Here is a 20,578-nt window from a genome sequence, read left to right as displayed (position 1 = left end):
CTCATGTTATCTTTTATATTTAGCAGATCTTTAGCGACATTGCTGGGGAAGATGACCTAGAACAGTTGTGCTGTACGTGTACTTTGATGGTTCAGGTGTTTTAAGGACAATTTACATTTTCTGTATAATTTGTTTCACAGGTATATCAGATTACAAAATGGTTTGCATGCATTACTCATTTCTGATATAAATAATATGGACGAAGAATCCTCAGAAGAAGAGAGTAGTGCTGAGTCTGAGACTGAAACTGATGATGGCAGTGACTCAGGAGCAGACATGGAAGGTGATGAGGAAGGCTGTGATAACAGGGATGATAAGGACAGTGATAAAGCTGAGGAGGATCCTAGTGATTCTGATATGGAAATTGAAGAGTTAACAGGAAAAGAAGAGTCAGAGGTAGAACCAACTGAAAAGGAAGAGGAAGATGAGAGTACAGAGAAACTGGTATGTGTTAATGTTACAGATTTAACACTTTTGAAATAATAAACTCTTGTCACGCTCAACTAGCTTAATCATCTAGTCTAGACTCCTATTTATCATTGTCCTACTATTTTTCTTTTGCAGTTCATTGCCCATCTTTCTTGCCCAGCTTTTGAGCCTCTATTATTGCTGTTTTTAGATTCACTCTTTGCTGAGTGATTTTGCTGGCCTGGAAACAAAATTAGCATTTTTTCCCCTCTGCTTCTGGGTGAATTTCAGTTATTTCCTTGGAGTAGTTGCATTTGATCATTTGCTTACTAGATAAAATAATATTTTTTTTCTTACAWGTTGTTGCAACAATGTATGATGTGTTCTTTTGCAGTCTGCTGCTGCTCTTTGTGTTGCTGTTGGCAGTTTTTGTGACCCTGAAGATTTGCCTGGCTTAGCACACTTTCTTGAACATAGTATGTATCATTTTCCATGTTTAAAAGACATTTTTACAGCAGTTCAGACTAAGGTATACCACAAAGGGAAATTGGACCTAGTCATAATGTTTAGATTATATTTCTAATCCTGATTTTCATTTCAGTGGTGTTTATGGGCAGCTTAAAGTATCCAGATGAGAAYGGGTTTGATGTGTTCCTGAAGAAGCATGGTGGCAGTGACAATGCATCAACTGACTGTGAACGAACAGTCTTCCATTTTGATATTCAGCAGCAGTACTTCAAAGCAGCACTTGATAGGTAACTTGATCACATCAAATAAAGCATTACTTAGATTAAAATACATTATGGCCGTGCGTAAATGTCTAAGGAAATGACAGTTTTGTTTCCTTGTTTTGGTCAGATTGAGGGGCATATTTTTTCTGAACTTCTTTAGCTATCTCTTTACTGAAGCAAAAGRCATTTTAGGTGAAAGAAAACTAATGTTTCTTTGGATATCTTGCTATCCTTTGAAGTAGGAGTTACGATCCACAGTGTTATATGTTATTTTGAGATTAATCTGAGGAGGTTTTGATTTGTGTAAATCTAGATTAAGTATTGGCCCTTTTTAGGATTCTGTGTGTTTTAGAGGTTTTCTGTTATTGCTATTATTAATTTATTCCATTTCTGCGTTACTCAGTGGAGAAATAGTTTGAGAAATTTTTGTGTGATCTGTCTCTCTTAAATATAAGTTTAAATGGAATGTTGGGGTGTCTGATGAAGAGGGAAGAGTATCTTTAGTTTTGTGTGAAGAACAAAAATTAAAATATACCTTTCTATGAATTTGTGTATGGTATGATTAGGACTTCTGTTGTTCAAGCACAAATAACATTGCCAGTATCTCCTTTTATGTTGGAAGCAATGTTTTTTTCCACCGGACAGTAGGAAACGATTACCATTTTTCTCTCTGCTTTAGATGGGCACAGTTTTTCATTCACCCCTTAATGATCAGAGATGCAATTGACCGTGAAATTGAAGCTATTGACAGCGGTAAGAGTAATATGAATGTCTGTAAACTTTTCTTGAGTTTCTCAGCCTGAAGTTCTTGAGTTCAGTATTCAATCAGTATGCTATCGTATTCAGTGYTATAAACTTGCATTATGTATGTTCATCATTTATTTTTAGAACTTCAGAAGTAACTTGTTAAATTTTGGGTCAATGACATTTTATGACTTCCTTGAACTTGTTTCAACTTCCTTATGTGTACATACTTTTGTGTAAATAGCACTTGAAGTATGTCATTAGGAATGGTGGAATACGACCAATGCAGGCCAGTAAGAATGGGTAATAATATTGCAGTGGGAAGCAGGCTTCCTGAGTGCAGTAGTGAATTGTGTTAGAAAATTAAAATTGCAGTTAGTTTTGAAGTAAGACAATGTTATTCCACAGAAGCACCTTGGAASCTGTTAATGAAAAAATATAGAACTTTGGCAAACTAAAATAATGTTGGGTTAACAATGTTCACTAAAGTAACAGGAAAAGGTCTTTGRTGTTTCATAAAATACAAAGAAAAGTTGCAGTGTCAATTTTAAAATAAATATTAAAATCACTTTTCTTTCTACATTTTTTAGATTGAAATTAGGAATACTGAAAATTTTAAATCTGTCTGAATTTGAAGATATATTTGACTTCAGAATATTAATACAATTCATTGGTGTTCTGTATATCCAGTAAGAAGCACTTTTAGTGCAGCTCCATGAACCGTGTGAATCTTTGTTTAAATAGTATTGACATTTTATAGGTTGCAATAAAAACAATGACTTACTACCATTCTAATCCTTTTAAACTAACAGAGTATCAGCTAGCAAAGCCTTCCGATGCCAACAGGCATGAGCTACTCCTAGGAAGCCTTGCCAGACCTGGGCATCCAATGAGAAAGTTTTTCTGGGGTAAGTTCTGTCTAAATGACTGGCGCAGTCATGCCTTCCCAGCTGGGCTTATTAGCTTGGRCTATTGAGAGAAAGGTTTTAATCTCTCTCCCATTACAATAGAATGCCTTGTCTGTCCTTCTGTCATTTATGACACTTTTCTAATATTTTTTTTGAGTTCCTCTCCAGTCCTCTCACAATTAACTGTCTATAGACAGTGTACAAAATGATTTATTGACAAGAAAARAATATTACTTCTGAAATGTTTTACAGTAATCTCAAAGTGATGTTTATAGTTTAAAATGGTAGTTAAAATTACTGGTTTCTTGGGCATTGTTTGATATGTTTAGGCAGATTCTTAGTGGTCGCTGTACAAACATGAAAAAAGTTTTGTTGTATTTCATTATTTTTCATAACTTTAGACATGAGTATTCACAGCTTTATTCTTTATGCAAGAAAAAGATCCTGATTTTCTATGGATTTTACTGACCTTCTGTTGCACAAATTATCTAAAAGTACATCCTTAAGTAGAAATATTCTACTGATATAAAAATAGCTAACTAAATGCTTTCTTAACATTTACAGGCAATGCAGAGACATTAAAGCATGAGCCGAATAAGAATAACATTGATATCTATACCAGGCTGAAGGATTTTTGGCAGAGCTATTACTCTGCTCATTATATGAACTTAGTTGTTCAATCTAGAGGTAATACCAAGTATAAACTTTGTATGCTTTTCTTAATTTATGTCTTTTTTTAACTTTGAGCTCTTTTTTTTTTTTAACAAAATGACTATTATAGTTGTCTATTTTGTTTTATAAACCTTTTCAGGAATACAAATGCTTAATGCACTTGTTTAAATTACTACCTTGGAAGAGAAGTTCAAACTGAAATATGAGTTATCCTGAGAACCAACATTTAAATTCATCTGGGAGATGTCAACTGTCTGAGTTCTGTATTCTAATTTTAATGTATTTTATGATGAATGCATATTCTGAGTGAGAGAAAAACTATTTTTTGCTGCATGGGTSTTAGTTTCCTTGTCTTAAAATAAATATTGTATGTTTGATGGCGATTCAGTAGATAGTGTATTGCTACTCCAATGGTTTTTGTGTTATCTTGACACATTTATAATTGAAAGGCATGCTATACTTGTATGCATTGGCTTAAAGTCATATTTGTGAAAGACGGAAGTATGTGGATTGTAGTTCTGTTCCATCTGCTAGAAGCTGAAACATGCCCAGTAATTGTTCTGTCTCTGAAGAAAATTTACATATATAAACATTTTTAACATTATTATTTTAGATATGATAAAAGGACTAGAATATAATGTGCATATAAAATCCTGATACTGGTTTGCAAGTTTTTTTTTAATTTATCTTTTTTAAGAGGAATGAAATTTACATGATTTTCACTTTTAAAAGAAGTGGGGGAACGTCTTCCCAATGGGGAAGCAGGTACCTATGGCACTTGATATAACTGGAGAAATCAGATAAATGTGTTCTGAATGTTACCATTTAGTTCTAACCATTGTTGATGAATGCTGGCRTCAAGCTCTAATAAATCAACCTACTGAATTTAATTTCATTTTAAGGTTGCAAGATTTATTAACTRTTTTTGTTTTTCTGAAAGTTTGTTCGAAAAATGTTATTTTTGCCATTTTTTTTCTTCACTAGAAACGTTGGACACTTTGGAGAGTTGGGTTACAGAAATTTTTTCACGGATTCCAAATAAGTGAGATTCTTTTCTGATTTCTCTCATATCTGTAAATTGTAAGACTGTATTTTAAACATGCAGAATTTCATGCAACCACTTTTCCATGTAGCTACAGAGGCTTTAATTCTTATCGGCATCCTTATGAAAGAAACTACTTTCATTGAATAAATGAAGACAATATTCATCTTTGGATGTTAATAAATTGATAAATGTTTCTTTAAAATATATTTTATAGTTTGTGTGTTCCATGGTGTGAATTTTGACTGTACATGTAGATCCCTGTTATACTTGTGTGACTTTTTTTAGTTACTGGGAAGAGAATTATGTTCTAGTTTTAAAAAATGTTAATTTATATGCCTCTCCTTTGTGTAAAAGATAATTAGTATCAAAATATAGCTTTGTTGGCAGTTTATTGTGGAGACAAACTGGCCATGGGTTTTAATGCTAATTCGTTATAAAGCTATGCATTGTAATATGCTATTTAGGAAAAACATTCCCTTCTGTATCTTGAAATTATGTTAGGGGTAAGTTATAGCCATTTGATTCAAAATTTAGCTTAGCAAAAATAATGTCTATTATTCTGGCACCAAGTCAAATGACCTTATTCTTTTAACTCAGAGGACTACTCTTTGATGTGAGTTTTCCCTGCTGTCCTGTGCCACTGTTGCCGGTTATAGATTTAAAGACATTTTTTTTGCAAACATACATGCTTGCTTACAAGGCAATGCTTACTGAAGATGACTAATTAAACAAAAATGCACCATATTGGCATCTGTGTTAAAAATAAAGGAAAAAAAAAATCCCAAGTCAGGCACTGGGCTCAGATGTGTAAATGAGTGTTATAAGAAAGGTCAGTGAATCATAGGAAACAGGACTGAAAGGGACTGTCAGGAGTTGCCTAGTTCATCCCTTTGTCCTCAGACAAGATCATCTATAGCTCATGTGAATCTTTGTGTGAATTTTAATGACATTTAACTCCTTAATTTTGATTCACTGCTTTTTCCGTAGATTGATTTTGTGGCAAATGCAAGTTTATCATGTGATTTAYTTTCTCTTTGAAAAGCTGACCCTCATATGGATCTTTTTGGTTCTAATATGTTGGCAATGATAAAAGTTGATGTGTAGGCCARTGTATTACAGTTACTGCCTTTAAAGAATAACAGAGTGGTGCTACGGATGAATCTTCTTCATAATTTATTTCAGTAAATAAATTAAGAAAGTAAATATTACTTATTTATATTGTATTTTCTTATGGCAGAATTATGGCTTCAACTTGCACAAAACATTAATTGTTCTTATTTAAAAATAGATACGTGTAATTTTGCACGTTAAAATTGTACAAAGATATTTACAAAGGACTGTAACCTATGGGAGCTGGTTTCTGTTGGTTTCTACTGAGAGACAGAAAGAGTTTGGCATATCTTGACTGAAGTTAGCCTTTGTGAATTTTCTGCTAACCAATTTCCACAAAATGCAGGTTTTAAATAAGAAAGAAGTGTCTTACATCAATGCATGTTTCAAGTTCTTCAATCAGAAATTAGCCAAGTACTTTATTCAATTAATGTATTTCTGTGAAAGTTGATTTTTGTTCAAACAAGTCTGCTTAACTGTTTGAAGCTTCCTCGTGTGGCAGGAGGAGAAGGTATTTGTTCAACCTTCTGCTCACAACCTTTCCAAAGCGGAGGGATACATCTACAAGAAGAATGCATGTCTGTGGAAGTAATCAGAGGAATAGTGAATGTTTTTACCTCTTTAATCAGGATGTCCAGGTTCTGGTTTGGGTCATGTCCTAGTTCTATCAAGATGCTACTGCAGAACTGGGCTACTAAGCAGCTACTGCTTGCTGCCATGTGGCCTTTGAGTTCAATAAACTTCTGCTAATTTTCTTTTTATGTTTTATTTTTGAAGTGGTTTACCAAAACCAAGTTTTGATCATCTGACAGAGCCTTTTGACACGCCAGAATTTCACAAGCTTTACAGAGGTGAGAGACCTTGGGTGGTGTAAATATACTAGAAACTTTTTAGTTTTATCTCTAGGGACATAATCATACTACACTGAGTGGACCTCATGCTCTCTGTTATACTTTAACATTGAGGTGAATTGATTTTTTTTTTAACATTTTTATTTATATCTCTGCCATACCTTTTAATCATTTTTGCATTTTCTGTTTTTCCAGTGCTTGCCTTTTCCCCTACACACCTCTAGCTCTTCCAACATCTTTGAACATCTTTGRTTCAGATATTTGATTCTTTGTTTTTCCTTTACTCTGTAATGAAGGAAACTGATCTAGTAGATCAGGAAATGCAAACATAAGGTTTCATTAGTTGAAAAAATAGAGGCCTCTTATGTATTCTTTCCTTACAATAAATTCCCAGGCCTCACTTGTCCCTTACATGCATCAGATTTTCCAATGCCCACAGTCTTTTGAAGACTAATTCTTTCAAAAAAAAAAAAAAAATACATTGCTCTCCTCCTCTGTATATAATTATACCTTCAGTCAGTCTTTGATTTTGCGGATGCAGAAGCACCATCTATTGCTTCTGCAATCCTTATTTGAAAACCCTGTTTTAATTGTCAGTGATCCTCAGCAATACATGGGCAAAGCCTCAGCTTACAAGAGAGCCCTTTGCAGATGTTTTATGTACAAGTCATGTGCTGAATTCATTCAAGGTTGCCATAGGAACCTTTTTTCTTCTTTATCCAGAAAGATTGCTTTTTCAGTAAACATACCCTTTTGCAAGACTCATCCTCCACTTCTGTTCAGGGTTCGCATAGCTATTAGGAGCAATAGATAAGTAGACCCTCAAGTTAGCAACCACGTAGGCTCGCTTATGCATCTTTGCTCACAAATGCTCTTTCTTCTTTTGTTCTCATCTACAAGCATAGCATATAGCAGGGTCATTGTCTTTCGTTCCCTCTAAACTTTCTGCTGTGTTTGGCAGAAGACTGTCCTTTCTATTATATACCTGAGAGCGTGTAATTTCAGGTTCTGGATTTTGAGCACAGTAATCTTACAGCTAGGTGATAAAATTCTCAGCCCTGCTATTCTCCTATTCACTTTCCCTGATCTCAAAGAGTTCTTGGTCACCTTTTGCAAGAACCTGCTTTGTTGTGCAGATCTACTCTTCTGTCCTTACGAGCCGTAAGATTAGTTCTATTTCATGTTACTGGCAATTTTTGAGAGTGTTAAAAAAGAAAATAGGAGGATGGAACCCAAATTGAGATGAAAATGATGATACTGGTTGAAATAAACTAATCCCCTTCCAGGAGCAAGGGAGTTATTTTTCAGCATACAGATCTGATAGAAAGTGATTTGACCCTCTCACACAAAATTGTTTATGATTTGTAATCAGTCAGGATTATTGTGACTGGAAGTTTCTATCATTTGGTCATGCAGCCAGCAGCTGCCTTAAACAGATTTAAGTACCTTAATGATTGCCTAGAAAAAGGTGGATGTTGGAAGGAGATGACTAGTTTCCGTAGGTCATTTGTAGCTCTTTGACATGATGTTACTCACATTGAATATGCTTAAGTATCACTAAAACTATTTGTTGAGCTTTGAGTTCATAGGAGCTGTTTTGAATTCAGTCTCCCTAAAAAACCTATTTCCCCCAGTTGCTTCCAAATACTTGGAGAGTTTCTGCATTCTTTAAAGGTTCATTCTAACAGAAATGTGAGTACTTCTTTCAGAATATAAGGACATACGGCAGGATGCACATATTGTATCCTGTACCAGGCTCCCTGTGTTTCGTATTGAAGCATAACTGAACTACCTTTACATTTAAGTCTTATATTTCTGGTGTTAATGGCAAGATTAATCATATATCTGCCTTGCCAGTCTTATCCAGCTCCAAAGAGGGTGATAACAGATGCTTCTCTTCTTGATTGAGGAGCTTGTGCAGACAGYCATGGGAGTTCCTTCTGCCTGTTTATATATTGGTTATCCATACTGTACAGAACTTGTGCAAAACTGTTTGTGCCAAATACTCCTCTTCTAAATCAAAGATCATCGCATTTCCTTTAGGTAACCTTTATATATTGGAGACACTGTTTAGAGATCAGTGGTGTGCAAATGCATCTGGTCAGTCACTCAAAGGGGAAAAAAAATCACTTGAAAATTCTTCTTGATATGTTTGTACRCACGCTTCACTCCTATTCCTCAGAATAACATATGAAAATTTAAAAGTGCAGGGACTGGGAGGAATTGAAGGCACAGGATGCAGTTATGCAGTTATACCACTGTGATAGTGCCCTACTGACAATGTTTTAAAGTGCTGAATGGMACCTTAATGAATTGATGTATATATAGTTTTTATATTCCCACATATGCAAGTGCACATGCATATGTTTCTTTTCTACATCAAACAAAATATCTTGCTCACAGATGGTTCTTGGACTTAAATTGATTGGAAATAATAACATATTTCTATTTTTAATGAATAAACTTCTTTTGCAGTTATTCCAGTCAGAAACATCCATCTGTTRCATATCACTTGGGCACTGCCCCCACAAGAGAGAAATTACAGGTAAATTGATGTTTAGATTATCATTACATTAATTATGTAATTATCATTAATTTACATTATATTTTGATTTCATGCTGTTTATGAAACAGTATGTGTAGGGAAATYTAATAAATGATCAAGACCTCACCTCATGCTAATAACAAAAAAGAATAATTTCAGGAAAAAACCCCAAATGGTATGCTTTTGATTCTTTTAGAATAGTGAACAAAATGATATATGTTRTTAGAAGTAATACCTCAGTGTTGACGTAATAGATACAACATCTCATAGACATAATATCTCACTTTTATTGCTCTTCATTGTACAGGCCTGATGCTTGTGTGTTGTAGGATCTCTGAAGGGACGTGGGGTTGCTTTAGATGTGTATGTTTTTTTTGAATACTGTTTGGGGCTTACACTTTTTAATTATATATATTCAGTTACCTTTCTGCATTTTGCTGTCTTTGGAGAAAAGAGAAAATCTGTGGGATTTTTTGAACCAATGATTATGTTGTGTGTGGGTCACCTTTAATAAGATTGCTAGTTTCTTTTTATGCTTTTCTGAAGTATAATGAAGACATTTCCTTTTAAACCAGTATTAAGAAACCSTAAGAACTAGATTGATAAAGGACTTGGTGATTACAAATGCAGAGTTTGACACCTGCACTATAGACAACTAATCCACTTCCAGTAGTATTCAAAACCAGAGTTGRGGTCTAGATTCTCTGTGCAGTGTCGGAAAAGAGTCAGACTCCTCGAGGAGGAAGGAGATCCAAAAAACTTTTACCTAGACCCAGACAGAAATGTGTGTTTGAAATCTTAGCCCTCTGGATCTTAGRTACCTAACTTCAGAGAGCAGGTGAGAATCTAGAGCCTGGAAACCATTAATGAATGAATAATGCCTCTGGCACTAGAAGTATGCTTTTGAAGAGAAATGAGATGCTTGTTCTTTTCAAAATGTAACAGGAAGAGGATGCTTGCCTATCTTTCACATAATACCCATTGTTTAGAGTGTTTACCCTGGCAATTGGGGCACCTGTTTCCTCTCCAAGCTGAGGTRATTAAAGCTCAGAGCTTCCATATCCTTGGAGAGTACCCTAATGACCGTGTAAGCTGAGAAGGGGGTATTATCTGTGTTTCCTGTGGAAGTGGAGTCACTGTACCTGGAGAAAAAAACCTACAGTGAGGTAGGTATGGGATGACTTTGTTGGCTTAGAGTCATCCTAGAGCAAGAGGATTGTGGTTCTAGTTCATGCTCCATGGAGAGTTATGCAGTTTATATGGTAATTAATTAGAAATATACTAGAGAGCAGAGACTGAAACATTCTCCTCTTACCTCTTACTCTTCCTCTRTATTTGTCAGTCCCTGTCCTACTCCACCAAAAGCTGCTGGTGCATGTATTAGGCATGCTCATACCTATCAAGTCACCTCTGGGACTTAAGCTCTCTCTGATTTCTCAGTTCTGGTGGGTCTCTGAGTACTAAGTTGTTCTGACTGTTTAGCAGTGTGTGAACAGAACTGCAGGCACCAACAGTCAAAAAAGAAGATGCTTAGAAAGTTCATGTGCTTCAGGGATTAGCTGATTGTTTGCAAACCTTTTACCTTCTGCTTTTTGACTTAGAATCATAAGTGTTCTTAAATCCTGCTTTTTGGGCCCTAATCCCTTGTTTGATCTTATGTAAACTACTGGACATGATGATTCTGTAGTGAGCAATAAAACAACGTATTGGGATTCTATGGGCTCACTAAATGTCGTAGTTAACTTTTGGAAATCTYGCTATTTTTTCAATAGTCATTGTTTACTATCAGAATTTCTTTTGTATTTTGAAATAGAGAATCTGTCATCTTTATATTACTGCAATTTCATTGGTATGTGAAGAGGAGAATTGTAGTTAAATCTGTAGAATCTTCTTATGAAAAAAATGTCCAGTTATCTATTATTTGATTTTTCAAATTCTTAACCCAGTTAAGAWTTTTTTCACTTAGCATTAAAAATGTTTTGTTTTTATTTTTTAGGGTAAAACCACTACACTATATCTCCTGGCTGGTAGGACATGAAGGCAAAGGCAGCATTCTTTCTTTTCTTAGGAAAAAGTATGTATTTGTTTCTTTTTAAAGTGTACACTGAGGAAAATAATACAATTTTCCAGATCTTAATGTCTGTTATTCCTTTTAAATTTTGTTCTTATAATATGRTTTAAATGATGCAAAACACTCTGATAAGGTACTGTATATGTCTTTATTCTGAAAACAAGGATTAAAACATGAAGGCTTTCCCAGTCTCCTAGGGTGTAGTTCATATGTTGCTCTTGTTCTAAATGAAAAATACGTATTTAATATTTTGATAYGCTAAATATATTTTGGAAGAATACCTGCCTTGCAATTTTTTTAATTTTGGAGCATTTGACATTGCAGAGAGAACCATCTCTTTGAATTAATCAATTTAGATTAAATTTCAAAGCAGCTTTCACTAAACCATGATAAATTTCAACAATGAGATCTGACTTCAGGAAAGTTTTTAACTGGAGTAATTAATACTGGATTTATCCCTTCAATAGACTTTGGGCTGTTGCATTATCTGGAGGAAATGCTGAGGCGGGTTTTGAACAGAACTCCAGTTACTCTATCTTCAGCATTTCTATTACTTTGACTGGTGAAGGTTATGAGCATTTCTATGAGGTAAATTTCATTGCAGTTTGGATATCTTGTCATTTTGCCATGTCCGGGTTTCAAAATAAGCTTACCTGTTTGTCTTTGTACCTCCAGGTTGTGCATGTTGTATTCCAGTATCTGAAAATGCTTCAGAAAGTAGGTCCAGATAGAAGGTAATTCTTGTATCTAATCCTTTATCCTAAGTGTAGTAGGGGAAAAAAAATGGAGATTGTAATGCTAGGTGTGCCTATCCTAGTCTACTTCTATGCGTATGACCTAAGTATAAAGGAACACCCTTAGGATCTGTCCTCGCATCCTCTTTCAGCTGTCACTATGCCAAGAAGTTACTACTTTTTTACCTTCTGCTCCTCTGTTGGAGTTCATCTTCCATCCTGGCTGAATTTACAATGTTAATGTCTTCTCAGCTTTATCAGCTGAAGGGGAACTGGTTAGCCTTCACACTTTAAATAAAGGGCTTTTGCTAATTTAACTCATTTTGATTAAATGTGAAAAGGAGAGTTCGGGGCAAGTAGCTTGATACAAAATGAAAGAATGAAAGGAGAACATCCAGTGACTTGAGACAGTCTGAGAACAGTAATCTTCAGCTGGCATAGCTGCATCTAAAAGATGCTGTTCTTCTGTATTTTGATAGCACTTCTGTAAAAGATCCCTTATTTGGAAATCCAAAGTAATAATCAAAAATATAATTTCCAAAGGGATTTTTAAAGATTCCTCCATAGTCTGAGAGCGAATTCAAGTATTTCCAGACAGGCAGTGGTGTGTAACAGGGAACTGGAATTGCAAGTTTGATCGCTGCCATTATCTCTGCCATTTAATAATTTTCTTATTTGAAGAAAAATGTTCCTTATCTGAAAAAAAGGGAGGAAGCTAGTAATTTGTAGGACTTACGAGATTTGTCCAAAAAGTCTTTACTATTTTGTGCTTTCAAAATGAAAGAAGTAATGTATGGTTCTAGTGAACTGTTTTTATCCCCTCATGACAGCATGAGAAAGGTAGAAATATGTTACTTTTTGACTCAAGTCTTTAGTATTGTGCTAAGAAATGTTCTGTTATTCATCTCTTAAGAAATGTTGCAGGGTGATGCATACATATTTTTCACTCACAGAATTTGGGAAGAGATTCAGAAGATAGATGAAAATGAATTTTYTTTCCAGGATCAGGTACTTGACTCTTTTTCAACAGTTATCTATAAGAAACCAATGTTATTCACCTTTTCTTTCCCTRTAAGTGGGACTTTTACTGTGTGCTCAGTTACAGTTAACAGAATTAGAATTTTGAATTTAGAGAGATATTGGAAGAAATAATACTTCTTAAGCAGAAATAAATATACATTTTAAATAGAAAAATGTTAACCTTTGATTTTTAAAACTATTGTGTTAAAAGACTTCTCAAAATACAACCTGAATGATGCTTTTCCAAGAGAGATCTTATCTTTTCCTAATTTCATTTCTAATTTTAATTTTAAGATTCTAGTGGTCAGAAACCTTCAACAGAGTACTTGCAGATCACTTGGTTATTTTGAATGTATGTCAATATTTTCTTGTATAGGAAGTAGTTGGAACTTTTTTGCTTTGGAGAACTTGCAGATAATTAGTGCTCACTGAAAGTCTCTAAGTGTCCCGTCACAGTTCCTAATGTTCATAGGTGGGATTGTAATGGTCATGYAATGCCTAATTGTCTTGACTGTACCCTTCTGTTAAATAAGTTTAGCTGTGAGCGCTTTAACTGGGTATCCAGTCCAGTGAGTAAATATGTCTTACACAATCATATTTTCTGTGCATGCACGTGTATCTGTCTGATTTTTCTATCTTTTATGTTGATGCCTCCAGTAACTCTTGCATTTGGCCAATTCATCTACATTTGATTGTGGTTTGGAAAAATTGAAAAAAATAGACTTTTTTTGAAAGTTTCGTGAACTTTTTGAAACTAGGGAGACCCAAGACTGTAGTGATGCTCTCAATGTGGAGAAATGAATCCCAAACAGGATAGAGGTATCCATAGGAAATCAAGCTTTGCTAGATTTACTGCTTACTGAGATTTTAAATTTGTAACAGGGATGTTTCTCAGGTAGTTTTTTCAGTGTTATACAATTTGAATGTCATGATTACCTCTGCCTTAGCAGAGGTATCCAACTGAAATCTTAAAGAGCTGTTGTAGCCAGTCTATTTCATATGCCCTTTCACCTAATGATCTGTGGAAAAATACYGTCTTCATATCTTCTTTAGTGCGCTAATCTGGTCCTCTTACCCATTCTGGTGTCAGTGCATGTTTCTGCCCACRAGTAGACCTAGGTCTTTAATTCTTCAAAGCCTTCTATAAATTGATTGTGAATCTTAATCTCTTTTCTGTGTGGTTTCTTACTTAGATTGATCTTAATTGATGACTTTAAGTGTTACTGCAGTACAGATTATTAAATTGAGAAATGGAAATTGTAGCACACTGTGCCTTTTTTGGTATGGATGTATCTGTAATCAAGTCATTCCCCTTGTTTCTTATGGAAACATCAGATAGAAACATTTTTGGAGAGGTTCCCAAATACACGGACAGAAAAGGATCTTGTATTAAAAGATTTTCTGTAGTATCTTTTTGCAAGGATGGCTRCTTAATGTAGTAGAAAACTAGGTAAACAAAAAACTCTACTGAGCACAGAAATGTAAAATAAATAGATGTTTTAGTTGTCAATGGCGTGAAAAAAAAAAATCATTCATTTTCCAGACTGATCCAATTGATTATATTGAAAATATTTGTGAAAACATGCATCTCTTCCATAAGCAGGACTTTCTGACAGGAGATCAACTTCTATTTGAATACAAACCTGAAGTGAGTAGAATATAAGCGTCTGAGGTAGAAAAATTCGGTATGTTGAGTGTATGTAAAATTCAAGACTCTTGACTAAGTATTAGTTTATTTTTGCATGTATTTGAATTTGAATTAAGTTTCTTCATCACCTGTATAGGTCATTTCTGATGTCCTTGACCTGCTCTGCCCTCAGAGAGCTAATCTTTGTCTGTTGTCTGCTGACAATGAGGGAAGGTGCCCTCTAAAGGAGAGATGGTTTGAGACGCAGTACAGTGTAGAAGGTGAGATAAGCCTCCGAAGAATTTAGAGTTTATTTTCAAATGCAAATGAAAAGTAGAAGCATAATATCCAGTTCACCTTGATCTGGATATAAGGAAATGAAATTTGACTAGTCAGCTTTTATGATTGCTTAATGAGTTTCAATTGCTAACCTAACTGCATGAGGGTTGCTGGGGATTTTGGTATTTTTGCGACATTTCAATGGCAATTTTCCTCTCTATATATGTTTTTAGTAGTCTAGCCTACTTCATGGGCATGAGTCTTCTACATAGGAGAACAGAATTTTCAATTTAAGGAAATAAGTCTTTACTTATTCCTAGATGAAAACATAAGCAGTGCCTGGGTAGAATTTTATGGTGACTAAGAAGGATAATGTGTGTGATTTTGATTTAAGTTTAAGCTAACTTACTTCAAAGATTGTTTCAAAACAAATTTTAAAACTAAGCTGCATTTGATTCACAGACATTGACCAATACTGGGCTGATGTGTGGGCTTGTGACTTTGAGTTAAATTGGGACTTGCACCTTCCAGAAGAAAATAAATATATAGGTAAGGCATCAGTRTCTGACTGAGTTTTCTTCTCCAAATTACACTACTTGAGAATAGATGATATCTGAWAAATGGTCTATATATACCTCTATATGGATGCACATTTTCAGTATCTGTCTAGCTATAGAAAGATGTTTATTTGTGTTGAATTTCTGTAAAGATTTTTAGAAATGATAATTTTGGATCAAATTTTGTTTGGCCGTTTCTTTACTGTATTTTTAAAGCAAAATGAAATACAACAGTCATAACGTATTCAGGATAATCTGTAAGCAGCTAGAGAGGATTGAAGCTGGTTTATTTGTTGTGGCTGTTGACTAGCTRCAGTGTTTTAGAAAGCACAACCTGTTTGTTTTTCGTAAGGAACAGGAAGACTTAAAGCACTGTCTTGAATATATCATAGTAGTCCATCACTTTAGGATTGGCTTATGAGRCAAAGTACTGCTAAGCGACCAAATTAATTACCTTTGTGTCCAAGGAGCTGTGTGCAACTTAACGTAACATAAGGACATAAAAGAGAGGAGAGAATTTTATTTTTGAAAGTAGCATACTTGGGACAGTGGATCTGACATAAAAACACCTGTGTGTTGTGTTTCTGTATTAGCCACTGATTTCTCCCTAAAGGCACCTGATTTCCCYAAGGTGGATTATCCAGTCAAAATTCTGAATATGCCACAGGGATGCATGTGGTACAAGAAAGACAAGAAATTCAAGAAACCTAAAGGTAACTAGTATATTAACAAATGTGCAAAACAAAGATTTTCCAGGTTTCCCTTATCACATATTCAGTATTGGCAATTTTATTAGAATTGGGAATTTTTTATTTGATTGTCTTCTAAAATCCAGGCAGCACCCGTTGTTACTCTTCTTAAATTCCTATTCATTTTCATTATATAACTTTTTTTTTTTTTTTTTTTTTTTTTTTTTTTTTTTTTCCTGCAAGTAGATAGGTCTTCATACCAAACAGGCTTTTTTCTAAGCCATCTCTCTGGAGAGAGATGTTAGTGCTGAACTACAGTGTTACTGTTTTTTTAGTCTCATAGTCAGTTGTATCCTATCCTTCATTACGTTTACCTTTTGGGCCCCTAGCCCAAATATCCACACTTATTTCAGCAGCAGCCTTTACGGATTGCTAGTGTATGAGGTCTTTGACCCAACTTTGAGGAAGACATTGCAGATTTCTGATGGTACCTACAGAAGATCCTATGTTGAAGTTAGGTAAGGCATGCACTTTTTCTTTCTTATGATGACACAAATCTCCGTGTTGGATTTAGGAAGAAGAAAAGAGCTTAAGTGGTTACCCATCACTTTTTATTTTGCAGTAGAATAAGACAGGTCAGGCAATAACTTACATTCAAAAAGAAGACTTCAGTGTGATGGGATTGGTTTATTTAATAGTAAAAAAGAAAAGGYCATATTTTTTGTTCCTTTATTATCACATAGGTAGATTTTTGTAAAGTTGAGATTGCTTTATCACCATTTGTGTTCTTTGGCTTTATTATTTCTATCTTGAGGAAAAAAGSTCATCTTTTTCATGGATACCTGATGTTTCTTGGTCCATTACAACTCCATTATTTCTGTTGAAGCTCAAAATGCTTTTTTTCTTGCTGTTTTTCTCTCCTAACTTCATCTGCCTCCAGTCAACCCAGTTCTAACTGGCTACTTTGTCATGCGGTCTGCTATACCAGAGGTACCTGGGTACGCTTATATCTTTATGTCTCACTTGTTTTACCTGGATTATATAAACTTGAACATCTTAACTATGCTAGCCTCGTAAGCCACTTTGTTTTGTTTTTTTTTTTTGTTTAGTTTTTAATGTTTTGTTCACTGTGTAAGAGCTTGGAGAGATTCAAACTCTGGAACCTTTTTTTATGGGAATGCATCTCAGTATCTTTCTTAAAAAGAGGAGTCAGTAGAAGACAGCGTCTGACCAATGATTGGCGTTCTTACGGTTTTTTTGACCTCTGACTTTTCAACATGAAGCTGCTCTGYGAACTAAAAGCCCTTTTCACTTGATATCCTCTTTTCCAAGAAATGTCACTTTCCTGCAAAAGTCTAACTAAGATAAGGAGCCGCAGCATCAGGGAGGAAAGAACCAGTTTTGGACTTCCAAGTCCTGTATTTTTTAAAAAAACCTAAACAAACAAAAACAAAATAAAACTAGAGAATGGTGGAGATGCCAAACCAAAANAAACAAAAAAAAAAACCCCAATCCTTCCTTCCCCTCAAACCTTCAGCTTTTCTCTCTATATTCAGAAAATATTATCTGTAATCATTGGGACACAGTTTAAAATTAAACTGTATTACTATTATTAGTACAAAGATTTTTTGTAGAATATAATACTTTAGTTCTTATTTGGAAGCTTTTTGATGTAGCATTTATATACTGCAACAGGAGTTTTTGTTGTTTTAGAGTCCTTTTTACTGCTTTTGATGTAAAGGAGTAACACTGACATCTATAAAGGTAATGGCAACAAATTGAGACATTATGCCTGTCTTTAGTAATTTATAAGCTGAATGTGCATTAAATCTGTTTTCACCAGAAAGGTGGCTTTTTCAGTTCCTAAATGCAAAGTGACTACAATTCCAAGTTCTCTTTAGATTTAAGTGTAGTTCAAAGAACACAAGTTGGCCAAAACAGAACAGTCTAGAGGAAAAATATTTGCATACTTGAAATGAAGCTGACATTGTTTCTGCAGTTCTTTTTTTTTTCTTTCTTTCTTTCTTTTTTTTTTCTTTCTCCACAGCTTATGTACATTTCCACCTGATTTCTTCACAGGTACAACAGTCTGCAAAGAGGTAAGAATATTTCTCTATAGTCTGCCTTGCAGACCAAGACAGAGAAAGGAAATGCATACTAAGTGTTAGCTTAGTGCAGCTGTCTCTATGTAAACGTCGTTTATAAACATTATAGCAATCACAATAATTTGCCAGACAGAAGCTCATCAAAGACTCCACTGGAATGGGCCATCAACTGTGAGCAGCACACTCAACAAGCTGCAAAACTTCCTGTATATAGCTGTGGAAGAACCTGATATACAGCAGGAATAGACTGTGTATATTGCATAGTCTTCTGCTTGTGACTCTGTAAATACATTATATCTCCCCCATATGTAGCATGTCTAGTCACCCTTGATCAAGACTATCTGTTGTAACAAAATATCTRGTAGTTTCATTTTAATATCACTAAGGAGCTGCATAAAAGGGCCGAACCRTATTTCTGGAAATAACTTTGCATACCTATTTTTCATCAGGCTTTAGCAGTGTAGGTTTTGAATTTTTAATAGATATGCTTGATCSTAATGTTCTGGGGCACTTTGCAGTTTTTAACTATCAAGAAAGATTCCTTAAAATGGTAGAACATTTTTATACCTATTGTGTCTCTATCACAGCCACTTCCATTTCAGATAAGGATATGAATCTTCCAAATGTCTTCTAGGGAGCTACCTTTGACACATTTTTTAGCATTATTAGTATTAACAAACAAATTTTACCTAGAATTAATCTAGTCCTTAAAAATTAATTCTTTATTCAAGTTAGGTGTTACCCTTGTGTACTCTAGAGAATGGTGCAGATTATTGTATTTTGTAGCTCTGATAAGCTTTTTTTCTTTTAATCGGATATATAAAACTTTTAATGCCAGAAGTCCTAGAAGACATTCTTTTGTGTCCTTTGAATGAAAAACCTAATTCATAACTAGTTTCAAGCTTTTAGCCTGAACAGCATCTTACTCTTAAAACTATTGTTTTGAATATTTGTGTCTTTTCTGTGTTGATTCCCGCTCTCACTTCCTTTTTCATTCATGAAGTGTGGTGCTTCTAGACATTTTTGTTAGCATCCTCTCTCTGAATCTCTCAGAACCAGCATATGGAGCTGATATTGCTAAACTGAAGTACAAACTAGTGGCTGGAGAGCATGGTTTGATCATTAGAGTGAAAGGATTCAATCATAAACTGCCTGTAAGTACCAAGTAGACATCCTCCTTAACAGAGTTCGACAAATCAGATGTTGAACATTATTTTTTAAGTTAGAAGCTTGAAATTCTTAGGTAAGTATTAGTTGCAACTCATTAATTCATGGTTTTACATTTTTTTAAAAGACTGTAGAGCGGTAATGGTTTTGTGTATAATAACTATGTACATTTCCTACTGAGTTTATGGACATTTCCTACTGAGTTCCTCAAAATGTKTAAGGTTAATGAGGTGAAGGAAGATTTACCTTTAAGATGGAGATTTTATGACATCATTTGCAACAAAAAAGCATGCAGTAAAGAAGGCTAAATATAAAGGAATTGGTCTTTGACTCAATATTTTTTGCATACAGTAAGAAAAAAATCAGATGAAACTGTTTAAAATACATAACATCTGATGTGAAATTTATAGTGCAGGTCTTCTCAGTATAATGCAAATTTCTCAGTATAAATCTGATTTTAACTTCTGCTTATTACATGTAAGATTCCTATGGCTTCCTCTAATGGAAGTGGTCTAGGAACCAGGGTCAAGACAGATGACAAGGGCAGTGTGTGCGCAGGGCATATTGTTTGAAGGTGCAAGGAGGAGAAAGCTGGGAGGAATAATGAGGYGCAAAAACCAAGCTGGTACAAGTCAGTGTTTGCTCCTGCTTGTTTCTGCTTAATACAGCTGCTGTTAAAAGGTGCTTTCCTGATAGCTTTTCTGTTTCATACTATGGGATAGACAGTAACTGCCACAGGTGCATCTTTTTTGACTGACTGACCTCCCCCATCTACAAAAAGTGTCTTTGACACCGAGTGATCTCCTCCAGCTGGTTATGTGAAAGGAGCAGTTACCAGTATGCCACTGATGAACTGTTTCCTGTTAGATAAGTAAAATAAAGATACATGTGCAATACAGGTAAGTTTTTGTTGGTGTGGGAACTTAGTTCTGACTACTAAAATGATGATACTTCTAAAGGAACTCAGCTAAAGTCTAAGAGCCTTGTGAACTTCTGGACCTGTGAAGAACTTGTGTTACTAAAGCTGTTAGTCTCAGTGCCAAGATGGAGTTTTAATCTCGGTTCTCAAATGATTGTAGCAAGTTTTCAGAAGCTTTTCAGTCTTTTCACAGGAATGGCTTTTGAGAGAAATGCCAMATAATGAGAGAGGTTTTACATTCAATTGTTCGGTTATAAGGAAGAGAATTTCAGGAACTCTTGGAGTAGGATTTAATTTGAAGCCAAAGAAAACAAGTAATCTAGAACAACAACAACAAAAATATGATACCTATATGTTCATCAATGTGGTATACATTGATGTGGTACACATTTCTGT

General features: G+C 34.8%; 1 protein-coding gene across 1 annotated transcript in view; it reads left to right on the top strand.

The window, feature by feature from the left end:
• Positions 1-20,578, top strand: part of LOC146594102 (nardilysin-like) — a 34,724-nt gene that overhangs the window by 3,962 nt on the left and 10,184 nt on the right. Inside the window, exons 2-20 of the mRNA XM_085308186.1 lie at positions 141-444; positions 803-884; positions 1,010-1,163; positions 1,819-1,892; positions 2,696-2,791; positions 3,356-3,478; positions 4,448-4,505; positions 6,396-6,469; positions 8,945-9,014; positions 11,011-11,088; positions 11,553-11,673; positions 11,761-11,819; positions 12,773-12,827; positions 14,383-14,487; positions 14,624-14,747; positions 15,208-15,294; positions 15,896-16,015; positions 18,039-18,090; positions 19,100-19,250. Coding sequence (XP_085164312.1) covers positions 141-444; positions 803-884; positions 1,010-1,163; positions 1,819-1,892; positions 2,696-2,791; positions 3,356-3,478; positions 4,448-4,505; positions 6,396-6,469; positions 8,945-9,014; positions 11,011-11,088; positions 11,553-11,673; positions 11,761-11,819; positions 12,773-12,827; positions 14,383-14,487; positions 14,624-14,747; positions 15,208-15,294; positions 15,896-16,015; positions 18,039-18,090; positions 19,100-19,250 — 1,987 coding nt within the window. The remainder of the gene's footprint in view (positions 1-140; positions 445-802; positions 885-1,009; positions 1,164-1,818; positions 1,893-2,695; positions 2,792-3,355; positions 3,479-4,447; positions 4,506-6,395; positions 6,470-8,944; positions 9,015-11,010; positions 11,089-11,552; positions 11,674-11,760; positions 11,820-12,772; positions 12,828-14,382; positions 14,488-14,623; positions 14,748-15,207; positions 15,295-15,895; positions 16,016-18,038; positions 18,091-19,099; positions 19,251-20,578) is intronic.

The sequence above is a fragment of the Rhea americana genome, unplaced genomic scaffold (assembly GCF_003343005.1).
Source record: "Rhea americana isolate MKP2758 unplaced genomic scaffold, rheAme1 scaffold_27, whole genome shotgun sequence".
Taxonomy (NCBI): domain Eukaryota; kingdom Metazoa; phylum Chordata; class Aves; order Rheiformes; family Rheidae; genus Rhea; species Rhea americana.
This window is presented reverse-complemented; position numbering and strand designations above follow the sequence as displayed.